Source organism: Canis lupus, chromosome 19 (assembly GCF_048164855.1).
Source record: "Canis lupus baileyi chromosome 19, mCanLup2.hap1, whole genome shotgun sequence".
In the NCBI taxonomy this organism is placed as follows: domain Eukaryota; kingdom Metazoa; phylum Chordata; class Mammalia; order Carnivora; family Canidae; genus Canis; species Canis lupus.
The window spans coordinates 33,515,186-33,534,170 of NC_132856.1; the positions used below are offsets into that span (position 1 = coordinate 33,515,186).

Here is an 18,985-nt window from a genome sequence, read left to right on the forward strand (position 1 = left end):
TTTTCCTAAGAGCAAATTTTTTAAAACTCACTCTGGATTGGGTTAGATGAAATCCAAATTGGCTAGGGGAAGAACAAGGGAGAAATTCTAGAAGCATAGACTAAGATGGTGGCATATATAGGAGCTGAGATTAGGACCTAGTAATGGATCCCTAAATATTTCCAGTACATCTTACCTTAGAGAAACTACAAAGACCTCAGATTCCTCATGTGTTAAACCAAACTCCTGGATCCCAAACCAATTTCCTCCCCCCAGGCTCCCAAGTCATTCAGTGATACCAACACTGTTTCATTTCCAGAATCCAGACTCTAAGCTTCTTCATTCTCTCTTCAGACTAGCTTCCTCTGTATGATAGGAAATAAGGTAACCAGTGGCATCTGAATTTTACTTATTTTGGCTTCCATTTTTACTGGAAACTGTCTCTCATTTTCAGATCCAGTTTCAAAAGTTTTAGGGAAGCACAACGATTGGCCCAGATTAGGTCAAGTGTCCACATATAGACCAATCAATTGAGGTGTAGGCTTACTAGGAACACCCAGAAAACCTTGCGGTTACAGGTTGCTATTCAAAAGAAAAGGGTAAGGAGTCCTGGACAGTCCATTAGCTCTCTTCTACTCTCCTGAAGAGAGATTACAGTTAGTTGTTCCTTGGAAGTGCCAAGGGTAAAGAAAGGAGAAATAGGTGAAGATGAAGAGAAAACGGATTTTTCCTCAACATGAGAAAAAACTTCTAATAAAGTTATTTGAGGATGAAATGTGGTCTTTGAAGGAAGTACACACACAGTTACTGATACTCAGGTACAGATTAGATAATCACTCGGTGGTAACATTGTAGGAGGCAAACCTCAAACCTTGAGAATCCAACAGTGAGGTCAGAGTACTCTTGTGGAAAACCAACCAAAATTAAACAACAGCATCTTAATACTTATTCCAGTCCATCTGAAGAGATACATAAAATGGGAGATGAATCCTATGAAGAAAAGCTATTTAAGTTTTTTTAAAAAAAGATATTTTCTTAGCTTTTCTTATACTAGTTAAACATATTTCTGAACTTGCATTCTGTTTTCTGAGGCAGAAAATTAAATTTTTCTGTCATGGTTATAAAGAAGCAAGTTGTATGTCTCCATACCCCAAATTCTATGTACCAAGCACATGATGAATAAACAATAGCATACCCCTGGCAGGTGGAGAAAGCAATATGGAGGGAAAATAACAGAGTGGGTGGCAATGACAGCATTACTGATTGTTAGGGAAACTTTCAGTAATCTTCTGGACTGACAAGGAGACTCAATAGTCATGCATTTGATAAATATGGAGGAAGTGCCTACTCTGTGCCAGGCACTCTGCTGGGTAAGAGGCAATGGGGGAGACTACATACATCAAATGATCTAACACATGAGGATATAATTATGAACTGAGACAAGAGCTCTTAAGGAGAAGATCACAGTTGCTCTATTAAGTATAACAAAGGAACTCAGCTAGATTGGAGAGGGTATGTTACAGAAGACTTCCCAAGAGAGTGATGATTGAGCTAAAATCAGGAGGGTTGGGTATGACTTTACCAGGCCAAGGACAGGTAGGAACAGGGAAGGAGGGTGTGCTATAGACAAGGGAGCACAGCCTGGGCAAAGGCACCATGATAGTAGGGAGCATGGCATATTCCAGAATTTGAGAGAAGATCAGTATGACTGGAACGTAATGAGAGGGAGAATAATGCAAGACGAGGTTGGAAAAATATATAGAGATTAGTTCATGCAAAGCCTCAAAGGCCAGCATAAGGATTCTGGTGTTACTCTCAAGTGCAATATCTTCCCAATGATACTGAGGGGATTTAAACAAAAGGTTGACATAATCAAATTGAAATTTGGCTACAGTGTGGACAGTAGAGAAGTGAAGCAAGAATAAATGGTGATGAGGGTTTTTGCTACAGATAACAAGAGGCAAGGTGATCGTTGGGCTTTGGTGGTGGAAGTAGAGTTGGTGTGAAAGGTGGATTCAAAACACATTTATAGGATGCCTGGGTTGCCCAGTGGTTGAGCATCTGCCTTCAGCTCAGGGCAGGATCCTGAGTCTAGGGATGAAGCCCCGCATCAGGCTCCCTGCAAGGAGCCTGCTTTTCCCTCTGTCTATGCCTCTGCCTCTCTCTGTCTCTCATGAATAAATAAATAAAATGTTTAAACACACACACACACACACACACACACACACATTTAGGAGGAAAATTGACAGGGATTTTCATAAGAGCCCTAAGAATGTTTCGTTTCACATTTCCTTCCTCTATGATGGAGGTCATTCAGCCTTAGCCTGTAAGTCAAATCCTGTTCATTGTGAGATTCTTTTTTAAGATTTTTATTGGAAGGCAGCCATACCCATTCATTTACTTATTGTTTATGCGTGCTTTCACACTACAGCAGCAGAGTTGAATAGTTAAAACAGAGACTTCCATGGCTTGTAAAGCTGAGTGTATTCTCTGTCTGGCTCTTCACAGAAAAACTTTGCCAACCAGGGAATTTACACTGCTCAAAACAGCACCTCCACAGTATTCCAAGGTGTAGACGTGCCTGAGATGGGCATCTAAAAGTCCATGAATGGGCTTTAGATGTTCTCTGACCTCCTGAAATTAGAAATAAAATTTGGTACTTATGTATGTTTTTCTGGGAAAACAATATTCATCAGCTTTTAAAATGAATCTGTGAATTCCCCCAGAGGAAGATATTTCCCAGGCCTCTCCCTATCTTGTTGCCTGGCCATCTGATATTTTTAAAACCCACATTTCTCTCATTGAATAAGAAATGCGCACTGGCACCAAATGATAAGTATCATTACGTATTGGATAGAAATTGCTGCATATTCTTAAATTCCTAAAATAAGATGTCCCATAGCCAGATTTGACTGGCTGCCTCTTTTAATCCAGAGCTTTGGGATACCAGGTAGCTCAGGGCTGTAAATGAGAACTAGATGAATAATTCCTCCAGATTTATTAGATTTTTATAGATTTCTCAAATAATTAACCCCCCCCAAAAAAAAATAAATTCAATCAGAATATACAAGATTGTAGATGGTTTCATTACAAGGAAGGTCTTTGAAGAGAACAAGCAGATGATGTGATTGGCCCACAGCAGCCTTTGTGTATAACCCATGTTTTAGTTCATTTTCTGCTAGCTAGAATGCTTCTTCCATCCAACTATGAGTGCTCTGATTCCTCAGGACCTGACACACAGAAGTTCAGTAAATGGTTACTAAGTATGTAGAGAGCTGATTAAGCTAACTGTTGGCCTCATATCATGTATTTGTATATAGATATATATGTATGTACAGACATAATATACTTATAGGAAACACATTAAAGAAATAAATGTGTGTAAAACTGTTTTTGGAAACAAAATCTTGCTTTTAAATGAAGAACCTGAAACCATAGTCTATCTTAACTGAGGATATCCTCCCCAGTTGTAAAAATATCTGGTTTAGTTTTAATGCTCAGTGCCTCGCTTCAAAAACTCTACCATGCGAGTGGGAGGAAAACAGTAAGGTATTCTTATTTTGGCCAAGATTTTAATATCAGATAAATCTGGCCATTGTGAAAATTCACAAGATGGTATGTATTCTTCATCTGTCCTATATTTTTATATGTGGTATTTAATGTGAATCAATTGTCTTGAATTTTAAATAAAAGACATCGGTGACAGTATTCAGCATACATAGGTGTGCCGGGAGGTCCTTTGTCTAGTTTGAAGAGGAGAGGCAGGGGCGGGGGGCCGGCTTGAGTCCATGAAAAGAATGGGAGGACACTGCACCACCCAAAACATCTCAGAGGGGGATCCCTGGGTGGCTCAGCGGTTTAGCATCTGCCTTCAGCCCAGGGCGTGATCCTGGAGTCCCGGCATCGAGTCCCACATCGGGCTCCCTGCATGGAGCCTGCTTCTCCCTCTGCCTGTGTCTCTGCCTCTCTTTCTCTGTGCCTCTCATGAATAAATAAATAAAATCTTTAAAAAAAAATCTCAGATAGCAGGAGGGATGGAAGAGGGTGCTCATCCACCAAAGGAGTTAGAGGCTTTCTTAACAGGTAGATGGAATCAGTGCTTGGGAGAAAAGGATTATAATCAGAGCTGAGGAAAGCAACCAAATGTCACGTGCAAAGGACAAGGTGAATATGAAAATGGTGGAATAAAGAACAAGATCAAATTCAAAGTGAGGGGAAAAGCAGCCCAGGGAGAGGTTCAGAACTCTGGCCAGGGCTGGCATGCTCTGAGTGTGCCTCAGCTAAACTCCCATTTTGTTTGATGTTTGCTGCTTCCTGAGTTAGGAAGGCATGGGTTTTAAAGAAGCTGATCAAGGGTCAAGTCTATTGGCACTACATATCACGTCTGAAAATGTGAACATAGAGGATACAGGTGCTACACTATGCACCTGTGCTTCTTAACAAGTCACCAAAAATATGCTCTTGAGAAAATGAAATTGTTAAACATATACAAAGTAAAATAAAAACCAAATGCACAAAAACGATGTCACCAGGATGGGAAAATATTATAACCTGAAGCAACATTTCTCAAGGTGTGCTTTTTGGACTTACGTTCCCCAAAAATGTGACACTTCCAGATGCACGCATGGGGGCTATCCTCCTCTCAGGTGTTTTAGAAGCTCTCAAAAGCTCTGCAAGAAAAAGTCCTGTATTTAACCTGATATTTTCCATATTTTACAGGTTACATAGAACTCCTTTTTTTCAAAACATACTTTGTATGTTTGTAAATGGATACTTAGTAAAAAGCCAGACAAACACGATGCTTTGATCAAAATTTCTTAATTGTATAAAATCTTCTGAATCTTAAGTTAAAATAGCATCACTTGTCAAGAGAATTCTGTAGTCATTTTTTTCAGATGTATTTTTTAATTACTTTTTATTAATCATTAGAGTTCAGTTTGCCAACATATAGCATATCACCCAGTGCTCATCCCGTCAAGTGCCCCCCTCAGTGCCCATCACCCAATCCCCCCATCCAACCACCCACCTCCCCTCCCACTACCCCTTGTTCGTTTCCCAGAGTTAGGAGTCTCTCATGTTCTGTCACCCTCTCTGATATTTCCCACTCATTTTCTCTCCTTTCCCCTTTATTCCCTTTCACTATTTCTTATATTCCCCAAATGAATGAGACCATATAATGTTTGTCCTTCTCCGATTGACTTACTTCACTCTGCATAATACCCTCCAGTTCCATGCACGTCAAAGCAAATGGTGGGTATTTGTCGTTTCTAATGGCTGAGTAATATTCCATTGTATATATAGACCACAGCTTCTTTATCCATTCGTCTTTCAGTGGACACCGAGGCTCCTTCCACAGTTTGGCTATTGTGGACATTGCTGCTATGAACATTGGGGTGCAGGTGTCTGCCATTTCACTGCATCTGTATCTTTGGGGTAAATCCCCAGTAGTGCAATTGCTGGGTTGTAGGGCAGATCTATTTTTAACTCTTTGAGGAACCTCCACACTGTTTTTCCAGAGTGGCTGCACCAGTTCACATTCCCACCCACAGTGCAAGAGGGTTCCCCTTTCTCCACATCCTCTCCATTTGTGGTTTCCTGCCTTGTTAATTTTCACCATTCTCACTGGTGTAAGGCGGGATCTCATTGTGGTTTTGATTTGTATTTCCCTGATGGCAAGGGATGTGGAGCATTTTCTCATGTGCTTGTTGGCCATGTCTATGTCTTCCTCTGTGACATTTCTGTTCATGTCTTTTGCCTATTTCATGATGGGATTGTTTGTTTCTTTGCTGTTGAGTTTCATGTTCTTTCTAGATCTTGGATACTAGCCCTTTATCTGATATGTCATTTGCAAATATCTTTTCCCATTCTGTAGGCTGTCTTTTAGTTCTGTTGACTGTTTCTTTTGCTGTGCAGAAGCTTTTTATCTTGATGAAGTCCCAATAGTTCATTTTTGCTTTTGTTTCCCTTGCCTTCGTAGGTGTATCTTGCAAGAAGTTGCTGTGGCCAAGTTCAAAAAGGGTGTTGCCTGTGTTCTCTAGGATTTTGGTGGATTCTTGCTCACATTTAGATCTTCCATCCATTTTGAGTTTATCTTTGTGTATGGTGCAAGAAAATGGTCTAGTTTCATTCTTCTGCACATGGCTATCCAATTTTTCCAGCACCATTTATTGAAGAGACTGTCATTTTTCCAGTGGATAGTCTTTCCTGGTTTGTCAAATATTAGTTGACCATAGAGTTGAGGGCCCATTTCTGGGTTCTCTATTCTGTTCCATTGATCTATGTGTCTGTTTTTGTGCTAGTACCACACTGTCTTGATGATCACAGCTTTGTTTTTTTTTTTAATATTTATTTATTTATTCATGAGAGACAGAGAGAGGCAGAAACATAGGCAGAGGGAGAAGCAGGCTCCATGTGGGGAGCCCGACGTGGAACTCGATCCCAGGACCCTGGGATCATGCCTTGAGCGGACGCTCAACAGCTGAGCCACCCAGGCGTCCCATGATCACAGCTTTGTAGTACAGCTTGAAATCTCCAGCATTGTGATGCCCCCGACTCGAGTTTTCTTTTTCAGTATTCCCCTGGCTATTCAGGGTCTTTTCTGATTCCACACAAATCTTAAGATGATTTGTTCCAACTCTCTGAAGAAAGTCCATGGTATTTTGATAGAGATTGCATGAGATGTGTAAATTGCCCTCGGTAGCATAGACATTTTCACAATATTAATTCTTCCAATCCATGAGCATGGAATATTTTTCCATCTCTTTGTGTCTTCCTCAGTTTCTCTCAGAAGTGTTCTGCAGTTTTTAGGGTAAAGATCCTTTACCTCTTTGGTTAGGTTTGTTCCTAGGTAACTTATGCTTTTGGGTGCAATTGTAAATGGAATTGACTCCTTAATTTCTCTTTCTTCAGTCTCATTGTTAGTGTATAGAAATGCCACTGATTTCTGGGCATTGATTTTGTATCCTGCCACACTGCCGAATTGCTGTATGAGTTCTAGCAATCTTGGGGTGGAGTCTTTTGGGTTTTCTATGTACAGTATCATGTCATCTGCAAGGAGAGAGAGTTTGATTTCTTCTTTGCCAATTTGAATGCCTTTGATTTCTTTTTGTTGTCTGATTGCTGAGGCTAGGACTTCTAGTACTATGTTGAATAGCAGTGGTGAGAGTGGACATCCGTGCTGTGTTCCTGATCTTAGGGGAAAAGCTCCCAGTGTTTCCCCATTGATAATGATATTTGCTGTGGGCTTTCATAGATGGCTTTTAAGATGCTGAGGAATGTTCCCTCTATCCCTACACTCTGAAGAGTTTTGATCAGGAATGGGTACTGTGTTTTGCTAAATGCTTTCTCTGCATCTATTGAGAAACATCATATGGTTCTTGTTTTTTCTCTTGTTGATATGATCTATCACATTGATTGCTTTACGAATGTTGAACTAGCCTTGCATCCCTGGGATAAATCCCACTTGGTCATGGTGAATAATCTTCTTAATGTACTGTTGGACCCTATTGGCTAGTATCTTGTTAAGAATTTTTGTATTCTGTGTGCATCCGGGATATTGGTCTCTATTTCTCCTTTTTTGTGGGGTCTTTGTCTGGTTTTGGAATTAAGGTGATGCTGACCTCATAAAACGAGTTTCGAAGTATTCTATCTTTCAGAACAGCTTTAGTAGAATTGGTATTGTTTCTTCTTTAAACGTTTGATAGAATTCCCCTGGGAAGCCATTTGGCCCTGGACTTTTGTGTCTTGGGAAGTTTTTGATGACTGCTTCAATTTCCTCCCTGGTTATTGGCCTGTTCGGGTTTTCTATTTCTTCCTGTTGCAGTTTTGGTAGTCTGTGATTTTCCAGAAATGCATTCATTTCTTCTAGATTGCCTAATTTATTGGCATATGGATGCTCATAATATGTATTTAAAATCGTTTGTATTTCCGTGATATTGGGTGGTGATATCTCCTTTTTCATTTGTGATTTTATTAATTTGAGTCTTTTTTGTTTTTAATAAAGCTGGTTAATGGTTTATCTATCTTATTAATTCTTTCAAAGAACCAATTCCTGGTTTTGTTGATCTCTTCTACAGTTCTTCTGGTCTCTATTTCATTGAATTCTGCTCGAATCTTTATTAACTCTCTTCTTCTGCTTGGTGTAGGTTTTATTTGCTGTTCTTTCTCCATTCCTCTAGGTGCAAGGTTAGCTTTTGTATTTGAGGGTTTTTTTCCAATTTTTTGAGGGATGCTTGTATTGCAATGTATTTCCCTCTCAGGACTGCTTTTGCTGTATCCCAAAGATTTTGAATGGTTGTATCTTCATTCTCATTAGTTTCCATGAATCTTTTTTTTAATTCTTCTTTAATTTTCTGGTTGACCCTTTCATCTTTTAGCAGGATGGTCTTTAACCTCCACGTGTTTGAGTTTCTTCCAAATTTCTTCTTGTGATTGAGTTCAAGTTTCAAAGCATTATGGTCTGAAAATATGCAGGGGACAATCTCAATCTTTTGAGATCGGTTGAGACCTGATTTGTGACCCAGTATGTGGTCTATTCTGGAGAAAGTTCCATGTGCACTTGAGAAGAATGTGTATTCAGTTGTGTTTGGATGTAAAGTTCTGTAAATATCTGTGAAATCCATCTGGTCCAGTGTATCATTTAAAGCTCTTGTTTCTTTGGAGATGTTGTGCTTAGAATATCTGTCATTTACAGAAAGCGCCGTGTTGAAGTCCCCCAGTATAAGTGTATTATTATCTAAGTATGTCTTAACTTTGGTTATTAATTGATTGTTATACTTGGCAGCTCCCACATTAGGGGCATAAATATTCATGATTGTTAAGTCCTCTTGTTGGCTAGATCCTTTACATATGATATAGTGTCCCTCTTCATCTCTTTTACAGTCTTTGGAATAAAGCTCAATTTATCTGATATGAGGATGGTTACCCCAGCTTTCTTTTGAGGACCATTTGAATGGTAAATGGTTCTCCAACCTTTTATTTTCAGGCTGTAGGTGTCCTTAGGTCTAAAATGAGTCTCGGGATCCCTGGGTGGCGCAGCGGTTTGGCGCCTGCCTTTGGCCCAGGGCGCGATCCTGGAGACCCGGGATCGAATCCCACATCAGGCTCCCAGTGCATGGAGCCTGCTTCTCCCTCTGCCTATGTCTCTGCCTCTCTCTCTTTCTCTCTCTGTGACTATCATAAATAAATAAATAAATAAATAAATAAATAAATAAATAAATAAAAAATAAAATGAGTCTCTTGTAGACAGCAAATAGATGGGTCTTGCTTTTTTATCCAGTCTGAAACCCTGCACCTTTTGATGGGATCATTAATCCCATTCACGTTCAGAGTTACTATTCAAAGATAAGAATTTAGTGTCATCATGATACCTATCCAGTCCCTGTTTTTGTGGATTGTTTCTTTGGACTTCCTCTTTGTTTTACAGAGTCCCCCTTAATATTTCCTGCAGAGCTGGTTTGGTGGTCACATATTCTTTCAGTTTCTGCCTATCTTGGAAGCTCTTTATCACTCCTTCTATTGTGAATGAGAGCCTTGCTGGATAAAGTATTCTTGGCTGTGTGTTCTTCTCATTTAGGACCCTGAATATATCCTGCCAGCCCCTTCTGGCCTGCCAGGTCTCTGTGGAGAGGTCTGCTGTTAACCTATAACTTCTCTCCATAAAGGTTAGGGATTTCTTGTTTCTTGCTGCTTTAAGGATCTTCTCTTTATCTTTGGAATTTGTAAGTTTCACTATTAAATGTCAGGGTGTTGACCGGTTTTTATTGATTTTGCGGGCGAGGGGTGTGGGGCAGGAGGGATCTCTCTATCTCCTGGATCTGAATGCCTGTTTCCTTCCCCAAGTTAGGGAAGTTCTCAGCTATGATTTTTTCAAATACACTTTCTGGTCCTCTGTCCCTTTCAGCACCCTCTGGAACCCCAAATAAACATAGATTTTTTTCCTTCTGAGGCAGTCATTTATTTCCCTTAACCTTTCCTCATGATCTTTTAATTGCTTTTCTCTTTTTTCCTCAGCTTCCTTCCTTGCCATCAACTTGTCTTCTATGTCACTCACTCGTTCTTCTACCTCATTAACCCTCGTCGTTAGGACCTCCAGTTTGGATTGCATCTCATTTAATTGATTTTTAATTTAGGCCTGATTACATAGAAATTCTGCAGTCATGAAGTCTCTTGAATCCTTTATGCTTTTTTCCAGAGCCACCGGTAGCTTTATAATTGTGCTTCTGAATTGGCTTTCTGACATCGAATTGTAATTCAAATTCTGTAACTCTGTGGGAGAGAGTACTATTTCTGATTCTTTCTTTTGTAGTGAGTTCTTCTTTCTAGTCATTTTGCTCAGTGCAGAGTGGCTAAAAACAAGTTGTACTTGTTAGAAGCACAAACTCTTCTCTCTGTAGCATTCCAGCTGTTCTCTCTTTAAATCTCAGGCTGAATATGTAGGTTTTCAGGATGACTTGAAAGTTATCTAGGTAAGTTGGTGGGGAGAGTTGACTTGGGGACCCTACTCTTCCGCCATCTTACCCCACCAACCTGTAGTCATTTTTTAAAGATAAAATTAGATCCACCTTATACCAAAATATATTCACACCATATATACTATAACTCAAAGTACAGAGGTAATTAAAAAATTAATACATTTGATTACAGAAAATTTTTTTAAACTTTTGCATGGCAAAAAAGGTGTAAGCAAAGACATACAACAAAGTGAGGGGAAAAGACAAAAAATCTGATAGAAGAAAGAGCAAAGACATGAATACACAAAAAAAACATAGATATAAAATGCATATATACATATACCTACATGTTAAGTACGTGGCCTTAGCCACTTGAAAAGACAGTCGACTCCATTCATAATGCTCATATTGAGAACAAATGCAAATCAGAATTACTTTAAGATACCAGTTTTTATCTCTCAAATTGGAAAGCATGAAAAACTTTACAACATACTCTTATGACATGGCTGGTGAGAAACCAGCACTGACCCACAATGGCTGGTGGGAATGCAGATGGCACAACCCTTGTGGAGGGAATTTGTTAGTATCTAACAAAACCAAGTATCTATTTACCTTTTGTCCCAGGGATTCCACTTCTGGGAATTTACCTTAAAAGGTATATCTTCAACTGTACAAAAATATGTAGTTCAAGGTTATCCACTTCAGCGTTAATTTCAGTAATTGCACAGTACTAAAAACATGCCCAAACCTAGGAGTATGGTGAAATACATTATGGTATGGCCATGCATGGAGTACCACGCAGTTGTGAAGAAGAATGAACTGTTCTCTATGAACTGAGGTGAATGATTTCCAGGTTATATTTTAAATTGAAAAATGAAAGTGTGAGAGTTATTGTAATCTACCTTTTGCATTAGACACATGCCTGCTTATTTTTTGCAAAAAGAAACATAGTAGATACCAGAACTAATGAAATTTATTTCCTATAGAGAGGTCGATGGGGATGGCATGGAAATGATGAGGGAGGAACAGACTGAGAGGTATGGCGGAAATGTAACTTACCTGAATATGAGTTTCTAGGTATTTTGACTTTTGAACTGTTAACATTTTATGTACTCAACAAGAGTAATAAAAATCACCAGTTAATGGAGAAAAAAATACCTCAAATAAAATACAAACAGAAGTAGATGACTATAACTCTTATTTCAGACAAATAATACAACCACACTGAAGAGCAGAGAGAAAAACTAACTCGTGTAAATTTAGAATATACTGTTTTACCATTTTATACAATATTAATGAAGGAATAAAAAGAACTCTAGAGAGTAAGTTTGGGGTTTTCTACGGTTGTTTTGTTTGCATGGCAATTCTGAAATACTTTTGACATATTCTATAGTTCAAAAAATAAGTAAATTTACTGAAGATAATGGGAGCCGGGTTCCTCACTGTCTAAAGGAGTTACAAATATAGAAAGAGGAGAGATGAGAATGAATCTGTGGTATTGTATTAGTATTGGAGAAATGAGCCTGCAGTTATTGACCAGGGATCATCAGACTTTTCTGTAAAGGGCCAAATAATGAATACTTAACTCTGTCATTGTAATACAGAAACATCCATAGACAATACATAACAAGTGAACATGACTTTATTCCAATAAAACTTTATATATAGACACATTTGAATTTTATATAATTATCATCTGTCATGAAACATTATTATTTTATTTTTTTCAACCACTTAAAAATGTAAAAATAATTCTCATTTTGCAGGCTGTGCAAAAGCAGGCAGTGAGCCAGACTTTGCCCACAAGCCAGAGTTTGCCAATCCCACTTGGTAGAGAAATGATGATAGATAACAAATGTGATCAAGTGTTTCAGTTAGGGAATCTGGATGAAGGATATGTAGGAGTGCTTGTACTCTTCTTGCAAAGAAGTACTCTTTGTGCTTTTCTTACAGAAAAGCTGTAAGTCTGAAATTATTTTAAAACAACCAAAAAAGTCACAAAAGGAAGAACACTGCACTTTTCATAGCTACTGCAGAGAAGGAAAAACAGTAATCAAGTCATTGGCCTAAGAGGTGAATGTCTTGCCTTTCATAACAGTCATACAGCCCCCACGTCTATTTTTCCCTTGCCCATGGACCATGAGTAGGAGCTACTTCTGCCTGTGTTCAGAGTTTCTGATTGGTCACTGGGGATGTCATCCTATGATCACATGCTCTCTGTTGTTGGTGCTCCTTGTTGCTCTCCAATACTCTTATTGAGTAATGAGGTCACCAGGGCTGGTAATTTGTATGTGATCTTGTAATTTTCTATAATGTGGGAACTTGGGGTCTAGACTAATGAAATGGACTAAATGAAAAGTACTTATCAGAAAATTTCCCATTAGCTTGGACGTCTGCGATAATTCCTTTCTGGTGTTCTTAATGTATTATTATGAAATCCACTTATACAGCACGTTCACCTGGCTTATTTCACTAGTCATAATCTAGTGAGAGCTAAGGTGAGGAGGAGCTGACAGTCTCTTAAAATATCACAAATGATACTTTAAATGATATTTTATGTTGAGATACTTATTTTTTTGCAGGAAGAGTGAATGACTTTCGTGGAAGATCTTGACTATAGAGACTTGTAACCAGGCTACCATCCTTGATTGGTTTAATTCCAACAAAATCCAATTCCTCCTACCTTGGTTTATCACTGTAGGGAAAGCCACGCAATGATTTTCACCAATAATGAAGATGATGGTGGTCCTAGCTGAAATTTATTGAATGTGATTAACCAGATCCATGCTAAATGTTGTTCATCCTTTTATTTTTTTTTTTTCATTTAATTCTAACAACCAAACTCTGAGGTACAGTCCTTATCTCCTCTTTGTGGAAGAGGTGTATGATGTAAGTGGCATGGCCAAGCTCTTGCATGGGGAAACATGGAGCCAGGATTGACCTGGAGAGCCAGTACTCTTACTTCCTGCTGGGACTGTCTCCCATCATTGATAAAGACAGTAATAAACACAGAAATTTAGAAAGAAGCTGTTTAGTCACGAGGACATACTCCTGTTGAGAAGAATAAGGCAAACAAAACAGGTGCTGATATCAATGCAAGCAAGAGAGTTTCCGTTGGAACAGCCTGCACTTTCCCTTCCTGCTCCCTCCCCTGAAGAAACTCACTAACAAGTCTAGAGTTGAGAAAGGCTGGAAGTAGAGCACACAGTCACTCATGCCCTCTGCATGACTCTCTTGTGTCACACCCATGCAGGTACCTCCTAGAGGGACTGGGAAGACCTGAAAAGAATAGAGGAAGAAGGAGAGTAAAGAACTCGGGAAATTAGGTTGGCATTTGGAGGCAAAGGAGCAGGGAATGTAGGAGTGGTTTTGCCCCCATTCTTAACGGAAGAACAGAAGGAATAGTCACTCGGGGGCCTGGCTCCCCTCACTCTTCTTTCTTTCGCCTTCTGCTGCTCTAATGCTCTGAGTGCTGACCCCTCCATTGAGGCTGGTCCCTGACTGCTCTAAGACCAACTTTTGTTTTGGATCACATTTGGAATGTTGTCACAGAGGTGACATGTGACTTTGCCAGGCTTCCTTACCCAAAAAATCCTAAGGAACGTTGTCTCTGCTGCATTCTTCTGAGTTACCGAAATAACTCTCTTATGTGAGAGGAACAGTGTACAGTTTAATAGTCACAATAATAAACTTCCAAGAGGAGAGACGCCTGGGTGGCTCAGTGGTTGAGTGTCTGACCAGTTCAGGGCATGATCCCGGGGTTCTGGCCTCAAGTCCCACATTGGGCTCCTTGCAGAGAGCCTACTTTTCCCTCTGCCTATGTCTCTGCCTCTCTCTCTGTGTGTCTCATGAATACACAAAATCTTTTAAAAAATAATAATAATAAACTTCCAAAAGAAATAGTTGTCTTTAATCTAGATGTATTTGTGGGACAACTAGTTCAATGATTAGCATTATATTAATCCATTTATAGAACTGATTATTAACTCTGGACATTCTGTCTTTCTGAAATATGAAGGAGAGGGAAAAAAATGTTTCTTTGTAAAAGCCCCAGGAAATTATAAATCCAAGGGAGAGGTAAAATTTACATATGAAATTGCACACCTGTTTATTTCCTTTCTTCATTCCTTTTTAGGGACTGGTTAAATATGTTGAGCCCACCGATTGTTCCTTCCAGTCGACAGCCAACAGACCAGCATCCGGATTCTTCTGGAAGCTTGAGTGCCCAAGGTGGGAAATGGAAAATGTTATACACAACAAAATAAAAATCATTAACTACAAATAGAGAAAATTGGTCACTTTGAGATGCCACCGTTTTTATTAAATGCTAATCATCTAGGCTCATACCCCCAAAATGAGATAAGCTGTGCCTCATTTTGTAGGCTGATAAGTCCTTTGGTATCAAAATGACCTTCATCTGGACTTTGGCTCTACCAATTTCTGCCATGTGGCCTTTATGACTTTTGGTTATTGCATTTGTAAAGCAAGATTGATAATAGATAGTGTCTGCCTGAAAGCTTTCCATGAAGATTCAGTAAGATGTACTGTATACAAAGCACTTAGAATACTAGCTGTTCATATTATTATAAAGCAGACCCAATACTCCTACATCACTAGATACATGCTTTTATTAATACAGGGATACTTGTCTTTAAAGATAAGGCTGAAAAATAAATAAATAAATAAAGATAAGGCTGGCACCGAGTTACAGCAAGTAATGTTAGCAATGCGGAATGGGAAAGAAGCAGGAATGAAAATTTGCTGGAGGTTCCCTTTGCTAATGAGTTAGAGAAATGAACTATTAGTTTTTGGTTGTGAGCAGGGAACATGATTGTCAGAAGTACATAGAGGAGGAAGGGAAGAGACCCTTTGGTAGAAACAGAGGGAGTGGGATGGAAGGGGTAAAGGAAAGTCTAAAGTACATAATTGGAGTGACAAATAACCTCGGAGTGGGACTCCCTGAGATGGTTTTTGGAACTGGGACTTTGAAGATGGAAGTACTACATCGGAAGTTAAAAAAATAATAAAGGAACTGAAGCCAATATAAATTGCTCCAACAAAGGTGCCAGGTTTTTTTTTTCCCCTAACTGCCCCAGGGAGAAAGTGGAACATCTCATTTTTCTCCAGGTATGGAAAATTCAGAGTGAGAGCTCATACATCTGAGTTGTACGTTTGGGCCGCCCAAGGGATGGAGATGTCTCTGTGATTTACTATCTGAAATAGATTATGCCCCTCAAATTGGGAATCTTTTTAGAGGTGTACATTCATAATTACTTATGACAGAAAAATAGAATCTTGGCTGTCAGGAGGAGACCTTGCTGTGAAAGAACAAATAATACGTTATGTTAAGTGTCCTAAATAAACCACAGGAACAGAGAGTGTGGTCCTTGAGCAAAGGCACCCAAGATATATATTAGTGATAAGTAGTTGAAAGGATGGCTTCAAGTCACCATTGCAAAGTGATGTTTTGACAGCAGGAGCTCAGTTATGTTGAAGGTAAACAGAACTTCCATCGAGAGCAAATTAACAAATGAAATTCAGAAGATTGTAGAAATGTTCTGGCTGATGTTAACCAGACCTGGCTCCCCTCCTGCATGTCAGCTTAGGTTTTGTATCAGCTCTCTGTTTCCCCTTTTCTGATATACTTGAGTGGTTTGTAGCTAATTAATGTCATCAAAAATTAGTGTTTCCTATTTGGTTATCTTTACATGTTACTGGTTGAGTTTTAGACAACATACCAATATGCCAAGATAGTGTTCTTAATAAAGTGTTTGTCAAAGAAAAGTTATTGGCTTAAGTATCCGGTTTGTATCACCAGAAGCAAAAAGATGTGGTTGTGGGCAGTCCAGACCTCTTCCTGGGCTTCTATTGCACAATACCATGAATTTAGGGCACTGAGCTAAGTTGTGACATTAACTGTCACAGCAACACCATGAGGAAGGTACTGTTTGTGTGGGTGTGTAATCGTTGTCCTTTACAGCTGAGAAAACCAAGTTACAGAGTTTTTGAATGCCTTGCCCAGGGTCCCACAACTAGTCGTCAGCAGAGCTGGGATGTGAATCTAAACAGCCGAGCCCCAGATCCCAGCCACTCTTGATTTTTGAAACAAGTACCTAGATTACCTACTCCAAAAATAATACATGTAAAATCAGGAATTGAAATTTTATTTTTCTACTGAGAGTTCTTGATTTACAGAGGAAAAAAACACACAAATTAAAACATTTCAAGTGCTAAGTAGCTAAGTTCTTTAAGGGAGAAAAGGGGAAAAAAAAAAAAAAAAGGCAGACATCTGGTCCCCTGTTTCAGCCCTGCCCTGCCTCCCCCACCCATCCATGCTCATCAGGAATGACAAGTGGTACATTTTCTCCGCAGAAGTGAGGGACTCAGGTGAAGTTGCCAAGTTGACCAGCTCTGAGGGAGCAACAGGGTTACTGAGAGACAAGATCCCTGGGTCACCCAGCTGCCAGGCCTGGGTGTTTACTTGTCACCTACCTTCTCGAAGGCCTTTCCAGTCTTATCTAAGTAGGCCAGTCTCCCTCCACCTTGCACATTATCTTCGTGCCCTTTTCACAGTTTGTAATTCATGATTTGTTTGCTGGTGTCATGTCTTTCTTCCTAGCCTGTGAGTTTTTAAAAACAGAGACTTCGTCAGCTTGCTCACTACTGGATCCCAAGTACCCTATGTGATTTCTGTAGGCTATTGGGTATTCTCTAAATTTTTGTGAGGAGGAAAACTGGAAGGGAGAAAGGGGGAAAAAGAGGGAGAGAAATGTTCTTCAGCTGGTCATTTTTATACCTAATGAGTAATTCACTGAAGTCTTACTTTCAGTTATTCCTCATTCCAATGTTTTAGTATATTAGGGATATTTCTAAAATTTGACAATGAGAATATTGAACCTAGACCTTTGCACTTTAGCAACTAAAGCAGAGATATGTCACCTTATGCAGTGGCTGTTAAACTGTATTTATTTTCACTGAAAACTTTTCTTTCAAATGAATTTCATATGAAATTCCAACATATAAAAGAGATCAAAGCAGAATTGCTCTGGCTCAAGAGGAGGTGAGGGTCTCAGAACTCTGCCTTGGGGCTCTGATGAACCAGCTGAGAACCCTGATGCAATCCCAACGTGCTCAACTTGACCTTGCTTGAGGTTGAATCCCCAGTCAGAGCCCCAGCTAGGATTAGGACCCTGCCTTCCTCCACATGTGTGTCTTTCTGCAAAACTGTTAAGGTGCTTTTGAAGGCTAGCTGGAAGGGAGATCCCCCATCTTTAGACTTCTAGAATAAAAATTATAATGGCTTATATTTATTTCGTCTTCCTGTGACCCACACCTGCAAGTGCCCTTTACTTCTCATAATAGCCTCCTGAGGTGTAGATACTCTTGATATTATCCACCTTTTACACATGGACACCGGGACTTAGGGCCAGGGCCAGGAAGTGACGTACTGAACCCCCACAGCTCCAGCAGAGGTGGAGAGGCCGAGATGCATCTATAGAGCTAGAGGCATGACTGCACTTGAACAGCAGGGAAAGATGGCCTGATCAATGCATAGTTCTAGAAAACTTGCCCCAGGGGCACCTGCTGGCTCAGTGGTTGAACTCATCTGCCTTTTGGATCAGAGCATGATTCCAGGGTCCTAGGATCAGGTCCTAGGATCGAGTCCTGCATAGGGCTCCCTGCAGGGCTCCCCTCTGCCTATGTCTCTACCTCTCTATGTCTCTCATGAATAAATAAATGAAATCTTAAAAAAAAATTACCCCAGGCCATACGAGAGTGAGTGCCTGTGTTAACCTTAAAAACAATAGAGCAAGTTATTTTACCAGCAAAATGAGGAATGGCAAGCTTGGGACACACAGGCTACAGCAAAGCATAGGCAAGCCTGGAGAACAAAGGAGAGGAATATTACTTGGTAGGGAAAAAGGAGGACATTGGGAGAGGCTGCTTTGAAGGAAAGTCTGTTAGAGTCAAAGTCTAAAGCAAGAGTTCAAGGTGGCGACGTTTCTCATCACCTAGGCTGTTGCCTGTCAGGGAGAAAAACTTTCCTGCCTTCTGCTGGGGCAGTAAAGTGAACTTCTTGCTGCCCAGGCATGTGGTGTAGGCTGCAACAGGAAGCTTGTATGTGAGCACTCCCTCTTCAGGGCTTCCCGACCCCATGTCAATCGAGGTCTCCCTCTGTTAGTTTTCACAAATGCATTCTACTAGCCTTTGAGTCCCCACCTTATTCAGTGCAAGTTTGTGTCCCAACCACAGTGTCTACTAAGACAGAGCACCTCAATCGCATAGATGCCACCTCAAAGTAGAACAGCCCGTCTTCCTGCAGAGCCAGTCCCCCGGCAGGGGCAGAAGCAGCGCTGCACTCTGTGCCACTCGCCTGGAGAGACACACAGGCAGCTCTCTGCATTTCCTCCGGTGCACTTGCTCATTGCCAGTTGCCAGGGGCAAGGGAGCCCTTGACACATACCAAATATGTGGTCTCCTGTAGCGCACGTGAAATATAAAAATGGGAAGTTATGATTTCAGAACTTACTCAAGAGAACTAACAAACTGACCTT

The 18,985-nt window shown here is 40.1% G+C and overlaps 1 protein-coding gene across 36 annotated transcripts in view; it reads left to right on the forward strand.

The window, feature by feature from the left end:
- Positions 1-18,985, forward strand: part of CFAP20DC (CFAP20 domain containing) — a 247,113-nt gene that overhangs the window by 215,845 nt on the left and 12,283 nt on the right. For 20 of the 36 annotated variants that reach the window (XR_012011865.1, XR_012011864.1, XM_072785601.1 and 17 more), the window contains 2 exons: positions 11,417-11,467; positions 14,566-14,660. Coding sequence is in view for 29 of the 36 variants with exons in the window: in XM_072785601.1 (XP_072641702.1) it covers positions 11,417-11,467; positions 14,566-14,660 (146 nt within the window). In the remaining 7 variants the exon portion in view is untranslated. The remainder of the gene's footprint in view (positions 1-11,416; positions 11,468-14,565; positions 14,661-18,985) is intronic. The other 16 variants (XR_012011866.1, XR_012011871.1, XR_012011869.1 and 13 more) reach the window with 1 other exon arrangement.